This window comes from Folsomia candida, unplaced genomic scaffold (genome assembly GCF_002217175.1).
Source record: "Folsomia candida strain VU population unplaced genomic scaffold, ASM221717v1 Fcan01_Sc004, whole genome shotgun sequence".
NCBI lineage: Eukaryota > Metazoa > Arthropoda > Collembola > Entomobryomorpha > Isotomidae > Folsomia > Folsomia candida.
Window position 1 is genome coordinate 10087958 of NW_019091196.1, and position 20922 is coordinate 10108879.

Sequence of the window (20922 nt, forward strand, 5' to 3'; positions counted from 1 at the left end):
TTTTTCAAAATTTGTGCGAGCAATTTGGAATCGGTAGAGAACCACTTCATGCCCACGCATTTTAGGTTTAAACAAAATTATAATCGCTAAGCGTGAATCTGGATTTTTCTCCCTCACGAGAAAAATGTCACGGTAGAAATTGAAATTCTCGCTCGCGGATCACGTCATAATTTCGTTTAAGCTGAGCATTATGAAAAATCCCGAAACACGTGTTCAATTATTTGTGTAAGGTTACATAATTATCGTTGTTTCGTCAAAATCGGAGCGAGACCGCTGGCGTCATCGCATTGTAAGATTTTTTATAGGGGAAGATTTTACGGTCAGGTTTTTAGCAGAATTGTCTAAAAATGGAACGAAGCGAAAGTTATCAAGTAATCATTCCTCGGCGCATCCGATGCATGCTAAACACTCATTTTTTTTATTGGATTTGCACTGAAATCAGAGAAAGTACAAAAAACTTTGACACTTTGACTGACGAATCGGTTGGCTGCTCAACAAAGTGAAAGTTTTTAGTGGGGAGGAGTTTGTTTATTTAGTGAATGAGTGGGCGATGGATTGGAGGTAACGGTTATCAAAATTGTAGCCCCATCAAAAAATATATTCGTGATAAAATTTATGTTCAGGAAACTTATTGAGTTTTTATTTTGGGATGAATCGTGTAAAGTTGCTTGTCAGTTGATACGTGTTTAAACTCAGAAAGCTCTGATGATTGGTGTACGGAATAAAAGATCCTTATAGTCGTGCTCTTTAAAATCCGATGTTTAGAAACGGTCTTAAAGTTGAACAGTTATTGTGGAAATCGTAAATTTTCATATTAAAATGAGGGTTTGCGCAATTGCGGTATTTATTTGGCGTCCGACATTTGCTCGTGTGGTTATAAAAGTGTTAGTTTTACAGTGTAAAAATTTGGATAAATGTTACAAGCTTTTAGTGATTTTTGAGGAACAACAAAAGTCCAAGTTATGTATATTTAAAGCGCATCTTCCTCCTTTTCACTTGGTGAACGTCAGTCAATGAGCATTATCAGGCTGAAAATGAGATCAAAGTGGGTGGATTGCGGAGGAGAAAGTTGTTGTGAAAGTTGTTTAAATGTCAAACCTTACACAAGTCTGGATCACAATGGAATATTCCCTAGTTTGAGATGAGATAGCAAAGTTTTGTGGAAATGTTATGCGAGCGAAGGATGAAAATATTGACGCAGCGAGGCCCACCTGAGAATACTATAAATAGTGAGTTCAATAGCTTGAGTTTGAGAAAAGAGGCACATTGAGACGATTGATGTGCAGGGCTTGACTGAAGTGGTGCAGAGTTGACCGAGGCAAATTGAGACAAAGATTAACTCAAGTTACTCAACTCATGATGCAAACGATGAGGATGAGTGAGGCAAGTTGAGAAATTGCCTTTACTCCACAAACAATATTTCAATTCTTGTACGGAATTATTTAATTGGCTATGAAAACGTCTGAAATATGTCCACATGAAACACAACAGCAAAACAACGTAACTAATTTCCAGTTCTCGACCCGAAAACCTATACACTATATCTGTATTTTATTGTGCTTAACTAACTAAAATTTTTCGTAATTATCAAACCGACTTTTAATCTTTCCTAATCAAATATAACGGCACAATTTATAAAATCCTATTTATGAATTTATCCTCTCTGGAACTTTTCTTACCCTAAATGACGAACGATTCTCTAAACAGTGGTGACTTTACTAAATTTTGAAGCTACCAAAATTGTATTTTTATAAAATCCTCCGCACCCATAAAAGAAGAAATAAATCTTATTTTCTTCTCCTCCATTGCACACGGAGCCCCCAGTCTAAAAATAAGTCGACACCTCCCCTTCTTCCTCGGCAAGAATTCATTACAATAACATCCCACCCGGGTGGAGGCATGATGAGATGATGGGCGGCTGACGGGTGAAAAATGTGGCCGATTTATCACCGTCGACCAGCCTTATTATTTTTATTGCCAAATTCACTCGGATATATGGACTCCAGTCACCGAAGGAGATAAACTATCGTATTGTCGTCACACTTTCTTCACGTGTCGTCATATTTGTGTGTCCATCGTCACACTTTTGGATACATAGCTGAACGGTTTGTTGGGCCGTGTCATGTCATATGTCACACGGAACCATTATTGGATTTCGGATTTCTTCCCAGTGTTTGGAATACGGAAGATAAATAATATTGTCGTCCGTCCGTCGCTTGGTTGTCGGCACGTTCTTGTCGTGAATCATGTAGAAAGTAGAAGCACGCGTCGTAATATTGGTGTGGCATGTGCTTGTTTCCTTGTCAATTTGGCATGTGGTTTATACATAAAGTGAACGAGTTATGTACTGTGCGGGTGGAGCTTAAACCTACGGCCTCCTGAAGTACCTTGTGCTGAGACTAGGGTTTCTCGTGAGTTTAGCTCCATTCGCACAGCACATAACTAACTCACTTCAAGTTTAGTAGATACAAATACATTGCTTTGTGGCAAAATTAAATTTGCCAATTAATCAATAAGCTTGTTTTTTGAGGCAAATTGAGACACATTACGATTTGTTGTGACGCATTTAGGGGGATAAATACGTAGATAAATTATCGGCTATTTAATAAAAGCACTGGCGTAATTATATATTTTCGGTCTAAATTGGTGCAAGTTTAGCTGTCACTTTTGTCCTTTAAACTCTGCTTTCGTATGCATATAGAAAGAATGTGATGGTCGAATTGACAAGGTATGCTACACATCCTTAATTATAACATGAAGTCAAAATTCCCCGAAAATCAATCACATTCTTTATGCGATCGTTATAAACAAAAATGTGTCAATATTCTTACCTTTCTTTGTCATTGTTAGTCTTCATTTTAATTAAAACCACCTCAACACTGATCTAACAAACTACTTTTCTTAAAATATTGTGTCGAAATGTTATCTTGAATTGCAACTTTAATTTGATACTACATATAAACACATGTACTTTTTGTAAATTTTAGTGTGTTTGTTTTGCAATGTTTTGCAATTTGCTATTTTTCACAAGAGAAAATTAGTATTTAAATGCACAAGTTTCATTTCATCTTAAATTCACAATTCGAATTTACTTAAAGACGCCGTGATGACAAATAAAATCTGGGATCTCGTGTAAAATTTTAACAGAATTACGGAAGGAAAATCGGTCACTGATTGATTACAAAGTGAGACGGAAACCAGGAGCGAGAGTGGGTTAAATACCCGCACACGGCCACGAGCAGACTGCCGGGTTTTCACCCGAATTCTTCATCATATATCCGTGCGGTTAGTTATCGTCATGTTGCGAAGGAGGAATGAATGGTGCACTTTCTTTGAAGAGCAATGTGAATTTCGTGCAAAGAAGTATTATACATTTGTAAACGTCCAAGTGATGATGGAGATGAAGTGCAAAATATTGTGAAAGTGGTTGAAATGTGAAATTTTATGGAAGTGGGGAAAGTTTTCTGGAAGTAATATTTTTATCGAGAGATTGAGAATAATGAGGCAAACTGAGAATGTCGTAAAGGTTTTTGGTCACCTTGTCTCACAACATTGTTGGCCCCTTGAGCATGAATTCACTCTGTGCATGACAGATTGATGAAATAATGTGTACGCTTCTTTGTGTGATGATTACCGACTATAGATTTTATGAACTGGTTAAACGACATTTGTGAACTTTGGAAAATGATTGAACGAAATTAAGTGAATCCTAATTTTATTTTCATGTTTTAAGGTGTATGAAATCAGAAAAAAAATTAGTGAACTTTCCACAAATCATTCAGACGTAATCATTTGAAAGTCTTAAAACCTATTTCCATACAAGATTTTCATTTTTAAACGATTTATTGAATAATTTATAGAATTGATACGATAAATTCCGAATACATAATAATATGATTAATTATACTTGACCAGAGGTTAATTACGACTCCGCATCGTTAATGTTAGTAATAGAACAAGGTTTGCAAGTTCTGTAAAAAAATCTTTATAACTCGCTGGAAAAAAGGTTTGCAAATTTGTGCATTTCTATCTCGTTAGGAACTGTGGCATATAAACAGAATCACGTCAGGGTAGGGGTCAAAATTCTCTGAAAATTGATCACATGCTTTCTGTACGGCCTCATAGTACTCATTGTCAGTTCGCTTGAAAAAAAATTTACAGTGCAGACTTGATATAGCCCGAGTCAGGCCAAGTTATAGATCCGCCAATCCGACTTTTGTGTATGAAATTTTATTGTAAATGCATATCAATAAATTTAATTTTTTTTCCGATTTAAATTCACATTCTTCCATTAGTAACAATTACCATCCTATGTAACAAATTTCAGCTTGATCTGACGATTACAAAAAGTCAGTATGGGTTACCCAATAGGATCCCTCTATATGAAAATCGCTCCTATTTTAATTAATCTTCTTCCATTAAGAGCCATTATCATCTTTACTACCAAATTTCAACTCGATTTGATGAATTTGAAAAATTGGTATGGGTCACCCCATAGGATCTGTCCAGGTGAAAATGTGTCGAATTTCAGTTCATATTCTTCCATTGGTAGTCATTAACAACCTATGCACCAAATTTCAGCTCAATTGGATAAGTTTTAAAAATCGGTATGGGTCACCCCCTAGGGTCCCTCCACATGAAAATTTTTGCAATTTTACTTTGTATTCTTTCATTAGAAACCATTATCAACCCCTGCGCCAAATTTCAGCAATCTCCGGTAATTTTGAAATTTTGATGCATAATACCCCACCCACCTATATGACCCCCACCGGTCAACCACTTGACCGATTTCGCCCATCTTCGAACTTAACTCCTCATTTGACCCATACTACATTTGTGCAAAATCTCAAGTCGATCGGATTAGTTTAACGGCAGTTATCGCAAACCAGACAGACAGACGGACAGACAGACAGACGGACATGACGGGTACATAAGCCCTGACTCGGGCTAAAAACTGATGAATATCCTCGCCTTGCATTAACCTGAATTTACATAATTCATGTGTATGCATTTTATTATGTAATCCACTTCCCACGCTGTACGTGTTTCTGAGATTATGAAACGCAGATCTGCACTTTGTGCAAGATGATGCTGAGAAATCTGCATAATTTGTTTGTCAAACAAACCACTTCACCCCACGTCAATTTGTTTCGTGTCGGCGATCCGAGTAAAAGTAGTCCCCTGATTATTTTAAACTTTCACTCTATTTTCGTCCAATTTTCTCCTCATTATTTAAATCGGATTTGTTCACGAAGTCGATAATCCCAGAATATGCTAATTTCTCTAACAAGTAAGTTTACAAGGGAGGCATTGTGAGATATGGAAAGAGACGAACTGCATAATGCAAATGTGTAGGGTTCCAAAACCAGCAATTTTATATTGACTGTTGAAAATATTTGGTATTGTCAATTACATACATCATTGTATACAATTTTGTCCTGTCCTGTACATGTAGGGGACAATGGCCAGTCTGCGAAGTAAGGGATTTCTGCTTTCACTCGAATTATTTAAAAATAGTTATTGTTTATTTATTGTTTTCATTAGATAAATATTTGTTTCACGCTTCTAAAAATAAATTGCTTAAAAACTCTTAAAAAGAGAAAAGAGTGAGCTTATTTATTTCACAGAAAAAGACAAATGAAGTTTTTTTTGGCTCACTTTTTATCTCGACTTTCAGCTCCTTCAGCTTTCTCCTTACACTTATCCACTTTACTTTCCGATCTAAAAATAAGTTCTCAAAGAAATCACTTGGCGTAGAAGATAGAATAAATTAATCAAATTCGGGGGATTAGATTAATATTTTGTAAAAATGATGAAAGTAAATTTTATATTTACTTTCTTGTGTAATGCGACAAGGAGTGAAGTTTAAGCACAGTTTAATATGAACAGTGTGTTTGTAAATAAAATTTGGGTTGATATCATTCAATGGCTTTCTCTCCTATCTTATTCTGACAAATTGACATGAAAATGACACATTTATGTGCTCCTATTATTGCAATATTATTGCCATTGCAATTATGTATTATTACAGACACATTCATTTTCACCATATTTTCCCATCCTACACAAAATAGAGGCTCAATGCTAGAACGGAAATGAAGTGAAAACAATTAGTCAACCATTGGCTTATGTACGTATTCCAGTGGAGAAAGTGTCGTTGTCGTGTCGTTGATGGCATGTCAAAGTCAAACTGGTGCATGATTTTAGTTCGTTTTTGTTTTATTGCATTTTCGTGAGAATATCACCTTTAGTTCTTTTTATACTCCTGACATAATTGGATCTTTGAAAGCTTCCTTTCATCTTGGCTCACTTCCAGGTCAGTTAGTTGGGTGAGTGGGTACTATCCATTAGTCATATGTAAAAGTGCATTGCATGATGTGTTGTACACGTATTTATTTTAGTTTGCTATGCATATGAGTTACTGGATCGATTCAAGAGAAGGTGAAAGCAACGGAGAAAGTCATGAAGGTGGAACTTCGTTTATTGAATATGACAAAATAAAGGAGGAACAAAGAATATGAGTAAATTTTAATGAATTTAGTTATTTATGAAATGCTTGGAAGTGCGTTGCAAAAATTAGTATGTGGGAGAAGTCAGGTGAAATCAAACAATTCAAGTTATCTCTCAAATAATAGTCATATAAAGATTAAAAGATATTTATAATTCCAACTAAACCTGTAACGACTAAAATTTAAAAAAATGTGTATGCCAATTTGAAACAGAATTCTACATTGAAACCATTCGTAAACTAAGGAGGAAATAAAATGAAGAAAAGTATAGAAAAAAGTAGAGAAAGCGGGCAATTTTTGTAATCGCTTTCTCCTTCATTGCTTTCTTTATCTGCTTTATCTCCTTCTGCCATAAAGCGTCCCATTCGGCTTGAAATAATGATAATGACGCCATAATAATTATGGAATGCGGACGATTCTTGACATGATAAGAAGTTCAAGGTTAATCACGTTAATAATAAGGGGAAATTAACTCCAGAGTGCATTTTTTTGTGCAATCGTAAGGAGTTCTCAGTCCTAAGATAAAGAATTAGGTACAGTAAAAGTTTACAAAAAAGTGCAAACAATAATTTGTTTTAACTTAAAGTTATCAAGGAACAATTATTTCATGAGAGGTAATTTAAAGTAATTATCATAGTGTTAATTAGTGTTAATGTTAATATATGCTTCGGTAACGTCTACTCTATATGAGTTAAAAATCAGCTTCAATTGGAGTCAAGCGAGTTGTATTCGTATATATATCATTTCATAATTTTGTGTTTTAGGTTAATGCTGACGTCGAATTTTATATTTTAGAGAATTTTTCTATATTGCATTACAAATAGATATGATTGACCCAAATTTATAATTTTTTAGTTCTTTCAATTTTACAGATAATTTTGCCTTAAATTAGTGGACAATTGATATCCAATACTGAGCGGCATGTAATTTATTTGAAATACAAAATTCTATAAGTTACTTTTTTTGCCAAATAAAAAAAACTGTTTCGACAAAAAATATGCGCATATGAATTAAAATTGCACAAACACCACGAATAAACATCACTTTGCTTTTATTGAGACAACAGAATATCGAATAACTAAGGAAGGAAGAAAGAAAATTATAACAACTTGTGACCAAATATAATTGAACTGTAGTGGGAAGATGTAGTTATAATGTATAGATTTATGATGCATGCAATAAACAGAATGAGGCAGACTATTGTAAGGGTCGCGAAAAGGGTAAAGCTTTCTTCTGACTAGATTTAACTTTCATTCATCAAACTTTCCATGTCATTTCCTGTCGACGTCAAGATAGCAGAGCGATGGATCCTCGCACCTACTGCTGGTTGGCACGCGCCACAGATTCGCCACGCGCCTTAGCTCGCATCTTTTGCAGCATTTGCTCAGCTGCAAGAGAATAATGTGGTGTTAAATTTATAGTAAATTAATAATTGATAACCATTTTTATATTACCGGTGTCCACGCGAGCTTCAGATTCCTCAAGTTCACTACAATGAATAAAATATGTTAGTTAAATAGGATCCCAAATTGATTGTCATGATTCACTTACCCCTGAGTCTTGCGGAACTTGGCGACTGTAACGATACAAATTAAAAGTTAATGGCTGAAAAACTATTAAAAAATAAATTATGGCAATAGTTTTAAAAAACTTGCGATTAATGGCTGCGATTTCTTCCTGTAATTTTTATGATACATGAGAAAAACCATCTTATCCGATTGTACTTATGTGACAAAATTTCTTACCGCTTCTTCAATCTGTCTCTGGTATGAACGGATCTTTTGCTGCAATTTGTCCACAAGGTCTTGCATTCTTTCGTGGTTTTTGCGGTCCTCTTCGGCAGTGAAGGTCAATTCCTTGATGCGTCTCTCACCCTTTCGCAAGTTCTTCTGAGCCTCCGAATGACGTCGTTGTTCAACGTCCAATTCTTGTTCCATGACTCGAATGCGTTCTGCATAGCCAAGATAAGCGGTTAGTAAATATTTTTGGTCAGCTGAATTATTTGTTTTTCTCGAGTATTACATACCTTCCAATTTGGCGATAGTTTTCTTTCCTCCTTTCAAAGCATTCGCCTGTATAAAAATAAATTAATTCGACAAATTAAGTTACGATTGTTTAACAAAAACATTTCTTTTTTATAAAATAAAAAGTATAACCTCAGCTTCGTTCAAACGAGCTTGCAAATCTTTCATGGCGATTTCCATCGTTTTCCTCTCTTTCTCTGCGGCTTGAGCGTGTTCTTGTTCAGCTCGAAGTTCGTCCGCGAGACGAGCTACCATTAAACGAAACAATGTTAATCTTAAAAACTTAAAAATGTTAAAAACCAAATTGTCGGGGCACAATGCATCTCGTCGCACCAGTTAATGATATGCAGGTGGGGAGATAAATAACAATCAATAACAATATTTAACATTCACCACCATTTATCTTTGTCAAAACAGTATTGTTTGCTTATTTCATGGTATATTCTTTGCTTACCTGCGTCCACCATGGCACGTTTTGCTTTCTCTTCAGAATTCTTGGCTTCGTTCAAGATTTCTTCCAAGTCAGACTACAAACAAGATTTTATTATTTTCTAAATTAGTAAATACTTGGAAAAATTGAACAGTTTTAAATCATCAATTTGATTTTATGTACATGCAAAGTCTGCAGCTCAGCTTCCAGTTTCCTCTTGTTTGAAGAGAGACTTTCAGCCTGGGCGCTGAGGTCATTGATTTGTTCGTGACCTTCAGAAAGTTCTTGTTCTGCTGCACGACGGGCTCGATCGGCTTGTTCTAGCAGAGTTCGAGACTCGTCCAACTCGTTTGCTAGAGCATTTGCGCGACGTTCGGCTTGTTGATGGGCTGTAGTTAAGAGTTAAATACAATGATAAGTGGAAGGGTAATTAGGAAAACTGTATGATTTTATATGTACCTTCTCTGGTTTCGTCTCGAGCACGTTGCTCTTCTTCCAAAGCTTGCTGGATCTCTTTCAATTGCTGTTGGAATTTTGAAGTTTATTGATTTTTGTTACACTTGGAAATTGTAAGATACAAAAATTTCACTTACATTGACGTATCGCTTGATAGTTTTTTGGGCCTCAGCGTTAGTTTTGTTCGAATTTTCGACGGCATGTTCCAATTCATTGATGTCAGCTTCGAGTTTCTTTTTCATTCGAAGTGCCTGCAAAAAGCAATAAGAAAAAAAATATAAGAAATACATATGAATGAAAATTGAAGAATTGGGACCTACTTCAGCCTTGGCTTTAGCCTCTTCTTCGAGACGTCCTTGCAAAGCATCCAATGTTCGGATATGATTTTTGCGTGTGTTTTCAAACTCATCTTCTTTCTCTTGAATACGGCGATCAATTTCTTGACGGACTGAGAAAGTGGCAAATAATTTGTGATTAGTTTTGATCTCTGATAAAAAATTCATGGACATTTTAATGTTTTTATTATTGTACAATTTACCTTGGGTAAGTTCCAATTGTCCACGAAGAACTAAAATTAAAGGAACAATGATCCCAATTCTTATGACACAAAATTTTACAATTCCAAAGAACTAACCTTTGCTTTCCTCTTGTTCCAATGCGGCTTCGGCTTCTTCAAGGGCGGCTAAAGTGTTGAAATAATTGTAAAAATCGAGCAATTATGGTATTTTATTATAATTTGTGTTACCCGTGAGTTCCTCTTTTTCAGCTTCAATTCGCCTCTTTGCCTTATCCATTTCATGAATGGCCCTACCACCTTTTCAGTAAAAACATGAGTTAAGACTGAGCAGTTAAGACTCACACCGTAAGATTTGTGTACCTTCGCCAATTTGATCCATGAGATCCTTAATGTCCTCTGAGAGAGATTTATTCTCACGCTTAACGACATCCAACGATTCCGTGCTCTCTTCAAAGACGGCTTTCAGCCTGGAATTTGAATTTATTTTGTGGTATTATTCATCTACCAAAGGTGTCACATGATGTAAAAGTGTTACCTGAAAAGCTCTGTCGAATAATTGCGACACTCTTTCTGTGAAGAATCCAACTCTGCTGATAATCCGTCAACTTTGACTTTCCATTCCTCCACCGTTTTGTCAAAGTATTTCTGCTTCTTCTCCAATGAATTGGCCATTGATTTCATGCGCTCAGCCTCCAATTGTAAATCTTCCAATTCAGTCGCCAACCTTTGTTTGCTCTTTTCCAACGCTACCACTTTTTGGTTGAGAGATTCAATCGTCTCCTCTGCCTCGGTTAGACGGGCTTGCAATTTTCGTCTGAGGAATTAATTACGTAAGTTAATGTGTAATTTTATGAACAAATTTTGAGATTTACTTTGATTCTTCCAACTCTTCTGCCCTAGCGACACCCTCTGACTCGTATTTTGCTCTCCACAACTGGGCTTCCGCACTTGCCTTGGAAAGAATTCGGAACAAGTTGGCTTTGCTCTCAGCCTCTTCGTCAATTTGCTGTCTTTGACCGTCCCTGAAGGTAAAGAATAGAATTGAAGGAGATTATTTCCACAAAATAATTATTAAAACTTACAATTCATGCTCCACATTTCTAAATTTGTTGAGAAGTAGTGCCCTTTCTCGAGATTCTTCATCCGCAACGCGTTTTGTTTCCTCCAGTTGGGTGGCAAGTGAAAGTTTCAATTTGTTGAGCTGATGATTTAGAAGAACATGCATTTAATTACTAAGAAGTTAAGTGACAGTTAGCGCAATTAATAATTTAATCACCTCTGCAATCTGCGTGGTTGCATCTTCCATTTGTTTGCTCAAATCGCTATTTTCAATTCCCAACTTTTTCTTGCTAACTTCCATCTCCTGCAAGGTCCTGACAGCGTCTTCATATTTATAGTTGAGTTCAGACAATTGTGTTGACCACTGTTTGTTAAGTTTCTCTTGGGCTGCATGTTCATTCGTGATTTGGTCCATGGCTGTTCGAATTTCGTTGATTTCATTCGCCATTCCTGACCGCTCCTTCTCCGCGCGGACCTTCATCTTGCCAAGGGCGTCGATCTGTTCAGCTAATTCTGTCACTGCGTCATTCTGCTTTTTGCGAATGGCTTGAAGAGATGCTTCATGTTGAATGTTGGATTCTTCAATGTCACGACGTAATTTTCCCAGCTCAGATTCGCGTTTCTTATTCAACTCGATTTGAGCAGCGGTTGCTCCCCCTGAAGAAAATGGTGTATTTTAAAATTGAATTTTTAATGTAAAATTTTTCATGAAATTTATTTTGAAATTGTTAAAGTATAATTTGGACTAGTTTAAAATACTAGTTTATTGTACCAGCTTCATCTAGGCGCTCGGTCAGTTCTTCCAATTCTCGTGAAAGATCAGCTCGTTGTTTCTCAGCCTTTTGCATAAGAATAAATTAGTTGAAAATAGCTACAATTAATTGAAATTACTATCATTGTTAATAATTTGTTAGCAAAGATACCTTGGCCCTGGCTTGTCTCTGAAAATAAGAATAATTTAAAATTATTAATTTCCTGTTTTTACTAAAAATTTTACTAAAATTTATTTATTTGAAAAAGTTACCTCCGATTCCAACTCTTCTTCTAACTCTTCAATCCTTGATTGCAGTTCCTTAATTTGTTTCTGTAATTTGGCCACGATAGATTGGAAATCTTCTAATTTCAGCGTTTGTGCTTGAATTTCTTTATCTTTTCGTTGGATGGTTTGTTCCAATTCTTTTTTGTTTCGTTCCAAATCATTGACAGCTTCTTGCGTAAGTTTGAGATCGCCTTCAATCTTTCGCTTCTGTTTATCAAGGTCAGCCCTGAGTCGTTTTTCCCTTTCGAGTGATTCTTCCAACTCGTCCAAAGTTTGTTCCAATTTGGCCTTGACTTTGTTCAAATGATTGACTTTATCTTCAGCTATTTGCAAATCTTCCCCAGTTTTTCCAGACATTTCTTGATGATGCTTCTTTTCCTTGTTTAGCTTGTTGATAAGATCGTCTTGACGAGCGATTTCATCGTTCAAAGTTCGGATTTGGTGATCTTTCGTGTTGCGGTCTTGCTCGGCTTTGTTCATTCCTGTAAAAAATAAGTCGTACTTTAGTTACTTTTATCAGATTTTAGAATTAGCAGAAATTATAAGGTTTCCTTACGAAGATCCAAATCCTCCATGTCTTTCTTAAATCCTTGCAGTTCTTGCTCCACCTTTTTTCGACAATAATTTATTATATGAAATATGTTAGTTATCCGTATGTGTTTCCTAAGTATGTACCTTCTTCTTGGCGACGGTGAGTGATTGTCGTGCTTCTTCTTCTTGAGCGAGTCGTTCTTGAACGTCCTACAAGAATAAAAATGTATGATAAATCTTAAAATACAGCATATCCGAATTCCATTTACCTCCAATTGAGATTGAAGATCCGCCGTGGCAGCGTTCACTTTTTGAAGTCGGGCAGATAAGTCACCACTTTTTGCTGATTCAGCTTCAAGCTCTTTTTCAATCTCTTCCTTTTCTGCTTTCATACGAATGTTCTTTTCATCCTGGGTCTTGCGAGCTGAAAGGGTTACAATTCATTAGTAAATATCATTAAGTTTTATTTGTGGTGGTATTATCATGTTATTTAATTTAGGTATGTACCCTCCTCCAATTTTTTGAATTGGTCCTCCATCTTGGCCGTTTTCTCTTCCAGTTTCTGAAATCATGGAAAGAAAGTTGATTCAATCGCATCGTTTTTTTGTGATGCAACGTTATATTATTTCAATGCACCTTAAGTTCCCTTGTTTCTTTGTTTCCGGCGCAGAGAGGGATAACTTTTTGCATAACGTTGAACCATGGCCTGTGAAAAAAAAAAAATTGTCCGTGTTATGCATATTTGCTTACGAATGCAATATTATTAAGATATGAAATTAATTTATGTTTACCATTTCTTGTTTCGCATGTCTAAAAAAATTTACATTTTAGTGAGTTTCAACCAAGTGCATGTTTCACTAAAAAAAATTGCAACTTACATGTTCGCAGGGTTCGTTGGATAACTTGGAGTCCAACTCTTTGTTCCTTGAGGGCGGCGTACTGCTTCTTGGTGATGAAGCTACGCACCACGGCTTGCATCCAGGTCAAGATTTTGCTTACCTTGTCATCTAATTATGGATAGAATTAAACCTTATCATTGCAAATTAACTTTGTGACGGGATATGCATGAAATATCCTACCTCTTAATTCTTCAAGGAAACCCAAAGTACCGGCACGGAAGAATACCTAGTTATACAGATCCTAGTATTATTTTACCGTCCTACATATTTTTTACTGTGGATTACTGATGATAAATATAAATTAATTAAAAGTGGAAGATGCAAAAAACATGTTAAACAACACGTCACACACACTCTAGTGGATTATTTAAGTGGAAAAGTCAATCATGTCGCTGAACGAATTTTAACCTTTGTGTGCCCTACACGCCATCGATCCTAGGATTTAATATGAATAATGATTATTATTCTACTGTTATTATGTACTGCTTACCATTTTCACTTTTTATCAATTAGAAAACAACCACTGAATATTCTCCAATTCAGTTTCTTGTTCTCCTTCTCCCTCCTCCTCCTCCAAATTGTCATCAACTTCCTCCTCCCCTTCTTTTGGCAACTCTAATCTTGTTATTTGGTTGTCGTAAATGTGGGCAAGTCCGCGGAACCAAAAGTCCTCGATACCCAAACTATTAAGCACCTCTTCAGAAAGAAAGTGTTCACTTTCACACCCCAAGGTTTTGCAAATAGGATGACGATTTTGAAATACGGTCAAATTGACCATCTGGCTTTCCTCGTTTGTTGATAACTCAGCCAAGGGGTCCTTTGATGAGTTGACCCACGCAGGAATGAATTTTAACCCCTCAGGTTGGTTATGTGCTCCTCTTCTCATCCATAAATAACACTGTAGGGAACTTTCTCTGCGTGCGGCTTGGCTTTCACTGTCACAGTCAATCGTGTACACAGTAAAACAGGCGTGAGTATTGTCAATTAACTTTTTCCCAATACATGAGAACTGGGCCAAAACTGCGTGTGAATGATAACGACTCGCTCTTGATCTATTACACTTTCCGATATACAATAATAACTCTTTCCACTTTCCCTGCGGGTCTTTCTCCTTGTCGAGTTTTGCTATATACTCAGTTATCGAAAAGTTCTCTGTGATGTCTTGTATGGGTATGCACAAGACGAAGTATACGAACCACTTTTTAGGTAACAATCTTGCAGTACGAATAAGGTCAATGTCACTTTTAACTTGCAATACAGCAGGATCTTGGGGAGACTGACTATCTTTCAATAAGAATGTCGCACCACATTTGAGGTGATCAGATAAGTGGTGTTCTAAAGCGTCTTTTCTTTTAAAACAGGCACCACACACTTGACATTCGAACGGTCTGGACTCACTATGAATTAATTTATGTCGCACTAAAGTTCGATTCTGATTAAAGGCTGCTTCACAATTTGGAAAATCGCACACAAAAAGTCTCTCATTATTGTGAACTAGTTTATGGTTGTCTAAATGATGTTTCAAATTAAATTTCGCACCACATTCTTCAAAATCGCACACAAAAAGTCTCTCATTATTGTGAATCAGTTTATGGTGATCTAAATGATGTTGGCGATTAAAGGCTGCTTCACAATTTGGAAAATCACACACAAAAAGTCTTTCATTAGCATGAATTAATTTATGTTTATCTAAACCTACTTTCTGATTAAATGCAGCTGTACAATTAATAAAATCGCACACAAAAAGTCTCTCATTTCTGTGGATAACTTTGTGTCCATTTAAATTGTGTTGCGTTCTAAATGACTGATCACAACCAGGAAAATCACAAATAAAGGTTTTTTCAGCGTGAACTTGCTTATTATGAGCATTTAGTTTCCATAGCTCATCAAAACTACTCTCACAACCAGAAGCTGGGCACTTCAAAACTTTATCCACTCTAGCTTTTTTACTTGAAGACGCCATCAATTAAGTAATTAATATAATAACGACGACACTTGACAAGACTACTACTGTTGACCGGCAGACCAAACGACTGAGCCGAGTTTGAGAGAGGAGAGAGAAGGAGAATTTGGCGGATATGAATCGTACGGCTCAGTGGGCATAATGAGAAAACTTACAGTTCATCCTATGACGACACATAAAACATCATTTATTGAATAAAATTGTTACCGTATCCAATTGAATGACTTCGAAACAGGCCGTCGCCATCTTCTTGTCCTCCTTCTCATTCGCTTTCATTTGCTCCGCAGCCAAAATTATGTACCTTACAATAACAAGGGGAGGATACAAATGGGTGCAAACAAAAGAATAGATTTGGTCTCAATAATTTTCCCGATTGAGAATCTCTGAAATGGAAGAGGGGTCGACAAAAAAGGGGTATTCACACCAAAAAAGTTTCAAAACGGGGTACAAAACAACGATGGATAATTTTTTCAAGGGTGTATAAATAAATAGGAATTTAAATACGTCCTTAGTAGCTCGTTGGAGAATAGGGTTGGTTCAAATCACAGAGATCACCGGGTATAAATAATGCGCAAAATGGATACTTTAAATGATCCCTTGTACAAGGTCGCTTTCCTGAACGCGCAGACATACCTGTGTTTGAAATCCTTGTACACCATTCGGTTGGGGAATCCCTTCCGACAAATACGGATTCCTTCTAGCACACCGTTACAGGTCAACTGGTGCATTACCAAGTGAGAATCGATAAGACCCGGAGTCTTAACTTCATTCGGAATAATGCAACGAATGAAGGACGGATAAGTTGCGCGAAGAGTGGTCATCAAATTGTTTAATTGTTCCTATTTTGGATAAGATTTATGTAATTAATGATCACTGATTAAAATCGGATTAAAATTGCGTCCTAACCCGATAAGATGACGATACGGTGGTGAAACCTCCTCCCTTTTTACGACCACCGCCTACACATTGACAATAAGTAAAATAAGAAGTGGGCCATAAATTATAAGATATCTGGAAATAATTTGTCTACCTTTTCCACCCTTAGCATCCGCAGTTTCCACAGGTGCCGACTGGCCAGGATGATCAGCATACAAGATTGTCACCAAGTGGTTTGCACCCTTCTTGTACTGGTCAACAACGGTGTCATTCAAGGGATCCTTGTTCTTTTCCAGCCATCCACAAATGTTGTACGGCACGGTTCCAGCGTAATGGGCGACTTTGTTTAAGTATTAATAGGATAAGTCTAATTTTTAAGGCATAATTATTAATTGCGTGTTTGAAATTGCACTAACCAGAGAAGTGAGCTTCTCGACATCCAGGTTTTGGGGGTTTGGGTTTCAAGAAACATGGCGATTTCCCCAACAAGTTGGTTTTCAACATGTCGATAAATGTGGCATCTGTGGCCTTAGGGAAGAGAGACTGTTCCTCCAGAATGGCAAATACGCCCATAGGCCTAGAGCATAATATTTAATTAGTAGTTTAATATTTTTTTTTTAGCTAAAATTGGGTTCACGTGATTTACATTTCCATGAGAGAGATGCAAGCTTGCAAGTCCATGCCAAAATCTTCAAAAATCCAATCCAAACCTTCCGTTTTGTATTCTTCTTGTTCCAGAACGAACATGTGATGATTGAAAAACTGTAAAAATTATGCATGATTATTTTGAGTTTACCTAAATTGAAGAATTTAAAAATATGCCCTAATGTTTCTACCTGTTGAAGTTTCTCATTAGTGAAATTGATACAAAGCTGATCGAAACCATTTTCATCGAAAATCTCGAAACCAGCAATGTCCAATACACCAGCGAATGAAGATTTTTTCGCGTTCGTGTCCAAAGTTTCGTTACACTTTCTGATCAAAAATTTGAACAATCTGTCGTAAATGGATTTGGTCATGGCACCCAATGTGTAACCGCACTAATTAAAGAAAGTAATTAATAAATTATACCAACTATTAATCAATCGCAATTAAATTATGTCAACTGACCTGGGCAACGTTCATCCCCTTTGTGACGAATTCCGCACCGACCTTAATTCTTGGCTTGCAAATATTTTTGTACAATTCTTCACCATCAACTCCAAGCAATTTGGCCGTAAAGATCCCAGCCTAACGTTTTAATTAGAAGGAATTTTATTTAAATTTATTCATAAACTATTTAAATGCAATTATTTTTTGTAATTTATGAAGTTACATCCATGCCATCAGGTTCGGCTTGTTCTTCTCGCTGTAATATAATAAGCACTCTTTTAGTAAATATTATCAGAATTTATGCGCATTTTTTGCATATGTACCCCTTTCTGCTTGAACTTCATGGCACCCATCTGCAATTATTATGTGTTGTTTAAAATTTATCCAACATTTGGGTGGCCATCCAAAATTAAAATATTTACTTACGTGCATGCAAGATGCCGTGACTCTGTAAATGTTTGACCTCTCTTCTTCTTCAAACTTTAGGATTTCAAAAGCCTCGTGAGTCATCTTCATTTCCTCAAAGTCATCGATTGAGGGGACAGTGATTTTTCTGCAAGGTGTAATTAATTTATAATTAACTCGAATTAATTATCTCAACTAATTACAATTCTACCCCTGAGAAACGAAAGGATAGACGTAAATGTCATCTCCAAGAAACAGCATGGCCTTCATGCCATCAATGGCACCGGTCATGAGCTGGTAGAAAATATGGTAACATCTTTCCAGCGGCATCTGAGAAATGCAACGAGCTTTCTCCAACAAGTCTAAACAGGAGAGATTATCATTTTAATTAATATGATAATTTAAATTTGGTATTTATTAATTAGTGGACATACAGCTCTCAATATCGCAACCAGCCAATTTTCCAGTTGGTCCGAAATGAATACGGATAAATTTACCAAATCGGGAACTAAGGTATAAATTCATTTAAATTAAATGGATGCTATTAATGAAAGAAATATTAATTTCGTGCTACTTACGAGTTATCATTACGCGTTGTCTTTGCGTTACCAAATGATTCTAAGACGGGATTGGTTTGTACGATTTGATCTTCAAGGGAGACCTAATCAAGAATTTTTTTTGCTATTTAAACAGAATTTGCATACATGCAGGTAACTGATTGCATACCTTTTTCTCTGCAGATTTTGAGGAGGCACCGACCTAAGTAATTAAATGACATTAGAAAAAATATTCTTAATAAGCATAATTGTGATTTTATAATCTCACTTGAGCAAAATAGGCAATAACTTTCTTGGTATTTTCCGTCTTTCCGGCACCAGATTCACCCCTTCATTCAGAAAAAATTATGAGAATCGCCCCGCATTTTTTTATGACTGATAGCTTATCAAGGCAGAAATCTTACGTGATGAGGATGGACTGGTTCTCCTTGGCTGTGAATAATGTTTTTTAGTCAAGTGAAATATTTGGCTGGCATGCATTATGATTTTCTCTGTATGATGGTGGCATTTAATTTTACATGGAACCACGACTCGCGTCTCATCCATCCATACCGACGCAAAATATAATTAGCCAGAGAGCTTAAAATCTTTTTCATTTTCAAAAACTTGGCTGCATTTCAAATTCTAAATGCAAATCCTACTGTTGAGTCAATCATTCTTCTCCCTGGCCCATTTGTTCCTCCTTTTCTGTCCTTAATAACTTGTGCATTTGTTCCTCCATCCACTAGACTGACTTCACCACATAATACTCAGCTAATATAAAACGACTCATAACTCTCCCATCTTCCACACCACCATAAATTCCATGCCTACGTTTTTAAAAGCTTACTTACTTACTACCCGTAGGCTACTTGGTTAAATCTATTTTCGTACAAAAAGAAAAACCTGCACAAAGAACAGAGCGACGAGGACGAGGAACAAGATGGGATGAGATTTCAAATGAGGGAATCATTACGAGAGAAAATGCCGGTATTGCTATATATGGAAGTGATCATGGTAAAATAATGATTACCTGTCACCATGTTTTGATAAGCACCCTCCGCAATGGCGAAAATGTGTGGGGGAACTTCATTCCTTCGCTTATTGTTGTAGATTTTCATGGCTCGGACCGTGTAGATTGGGTACCGTTTGTAGGGGTTGATGGCGATACAGAACAAGCCAGAGTAGGTCTAAAGCATAATTAAGACGAATTTGAGCTAATTAATTAGTAATAATTTTTAGTGTGACCATTGAATTTCTTTACATACGTAGATAAGCTTGGCGTAGTATCGTTGCTTCAAGTTGTGCAAGACGGACGCATCATTTAAGAAAGTGAGATTTGACATGTCCTCCGTTTTCTCGTATTTCGGTGGATTCACTTGACCAACCAAATCTTTCTTGTATGCTTTCTCCTGCGAGGTTTTCAGTATTTTAAAACTAGTTATTAAAAACTGTTTTAATTTTAATTAGGAAATGAAGCCCACCTCCGACTTGGCAAAGACGGTGACCAAATCTCCTTTCGTCCCTTTGATCTCTCCGATGATAAAACCCTCCTCGTCGTTTGGGACCCAGCAAGCCGTTTTGGCATCGTACGGTTTACTTTGATCCTTCATCCTCTGTTTTTTTCCAAGAAAAATTAAATATTTGATACTTGAATTAATTCAGAAATGGGTGTAACCTGCTCCATGCTGATGAAGAGATACTCGGTCGGATCCGGCTCCTCCCCGGCTTTGAATTTCTGCTCAATAACCATTTTAAGGCTTTCTTCTTTACAACACTGACAAATCCGGTGGTAAAGTTGAAATTTGGAAAATGTTTTAAAGAAGGTGTAATATTTTGAAAAGTGAAAATTTGGGAGTGGAAGTGAATCCGATGGAAACGAGAGATGGGTCCCGTCTGAAGCGGTTCAGAGGTTCCAAAAACTTCTTGGAGTCCAACAAGCCTCAAACCCACATACCGTACCGTATTGGAGTGAGTCGCTGGTTGGCTGGTCGGTGTTGCACAAATTTAGCTCATCTGCATAGTTGTAGTCATGTCATTCATTCTTCATTCATAATGGAGAAAATTAAATTAAGCATTTCAAAGGAGTGGGCCACTGCCAAAATGGGTGTTTGGAAAGCAATGGTGGGTAAGATATATGAGATGACTGAGATATCGAATTCCTCCACACTGCATACTTGAGGAGACGTGTGATGGCGACTAATAATAATTTGGAAGGCGTTGTTTCTCCTTTGTTTTCAGGGCTGGGTATGTAGATGTAGTTGCAAAATTATGATGATGGGGGAGGGGGTGTGATGACTACTAAATAACATGGATCAAATACTGCCAATACTAAATATGTTATGATGCTTTATTACATTTTTAACAACTTTTCTCACTGGTTTTCAAAATATTCATCTTCTTTACGACATTCTGATGATTTTCCTAATTAGTGCACAGCTTTTGGTCTCACAGCTACATATTTACATACCTGATGAAAATCCAAATCAGACAGAAATGCGAAAGCATGCATATGAGGTAACCTAATGTCTTACGCAATTAATACTTTTACTCAGGTAAAGTAAATACGTACTTAAGATTAGATAG

General features: G+C 36.5%; 2 protein-coding genes across 3 annotated transcripts in view; both read right to left on the minus strand.

Moving 5' to 3' along the window:
• The window catches only part of LOC118435478, a 32846-nt gene extending 29625 nt beyond the window's left edge, over positions 1–3221 (minus strand). For both annotated transcript variants that reach the window (XM_035851612.1, XM_035851613.1), the window contains exon 1: positions 2832–3221. The gene's annotated coding sequence lies outside the window, so the exon portion shown is untranslated. The remainder of the gene's footprint in view (positions 1–2831) is intronic.
• Positions 3222–7543: 4322 nt separating this feature from the next.
• LOC110849333 (myosin heavy chain, muscle) lies at positions 7544–20246 on the minus strand. The gene is made up of 53 exons (XM_022096736.2): positions 20015–20246; positions 19821–19952; positions 19605–19748; positions 19370–19526; positions 18762–18789; positions 18626–18686; positions 18527–18559; positions 18379–18461; positions 18235–18308; positions 18012–18162; positions 17822–17948; positions 17719–17748; positions 17619–17651; positions 17414–17533; positions 17140–17343; positions 16950–17065; positions 16720–16880; positions 16458–16643; positions 16334–16386; positions 16061–16266; positions 15635–15728; positions 13873–13899; positions 13645–13690; positions 13444–13572; positions 13357–13375; positions 13202–13271; positions 13073–13127; positions 12835–12989; positions 12710–12775; positions 12591–12642; positions 12020–12516; positions 11919–11936; positions 11768–11834; positions 11213–11652; positions 11019–11137; positions 10809–10958; positions 10472–10750; positions 10297–10403; positions 10165–10233; positions 10054–10101; positions 9958–9987; positions 9740–9867; positions 9557–9670; positions 9423–9486; positions 9147–9352; positions 8988–9060; positions 8666–8781; positions 8536–8581; positions 8255–8460; positions 8165–8186; positions 8061–8085; positions 7964–7998; positions 7544–7897 (listed from the first exon to the last, which is right to left on the minus strand). Exons 1-53 carry the CDS (start codon positions 20087–20089, stop codon positions 7827–7829), a joined length of 5817 nt encoding a protein of 1938 aa, XP_021952428.1. The 5' UTR covers positions 20090–20246; the 3' UTR covers positions 7544–7826.
• Between the last annotated feature and the right edge of the window lie 676 nt (positions 20247–20922).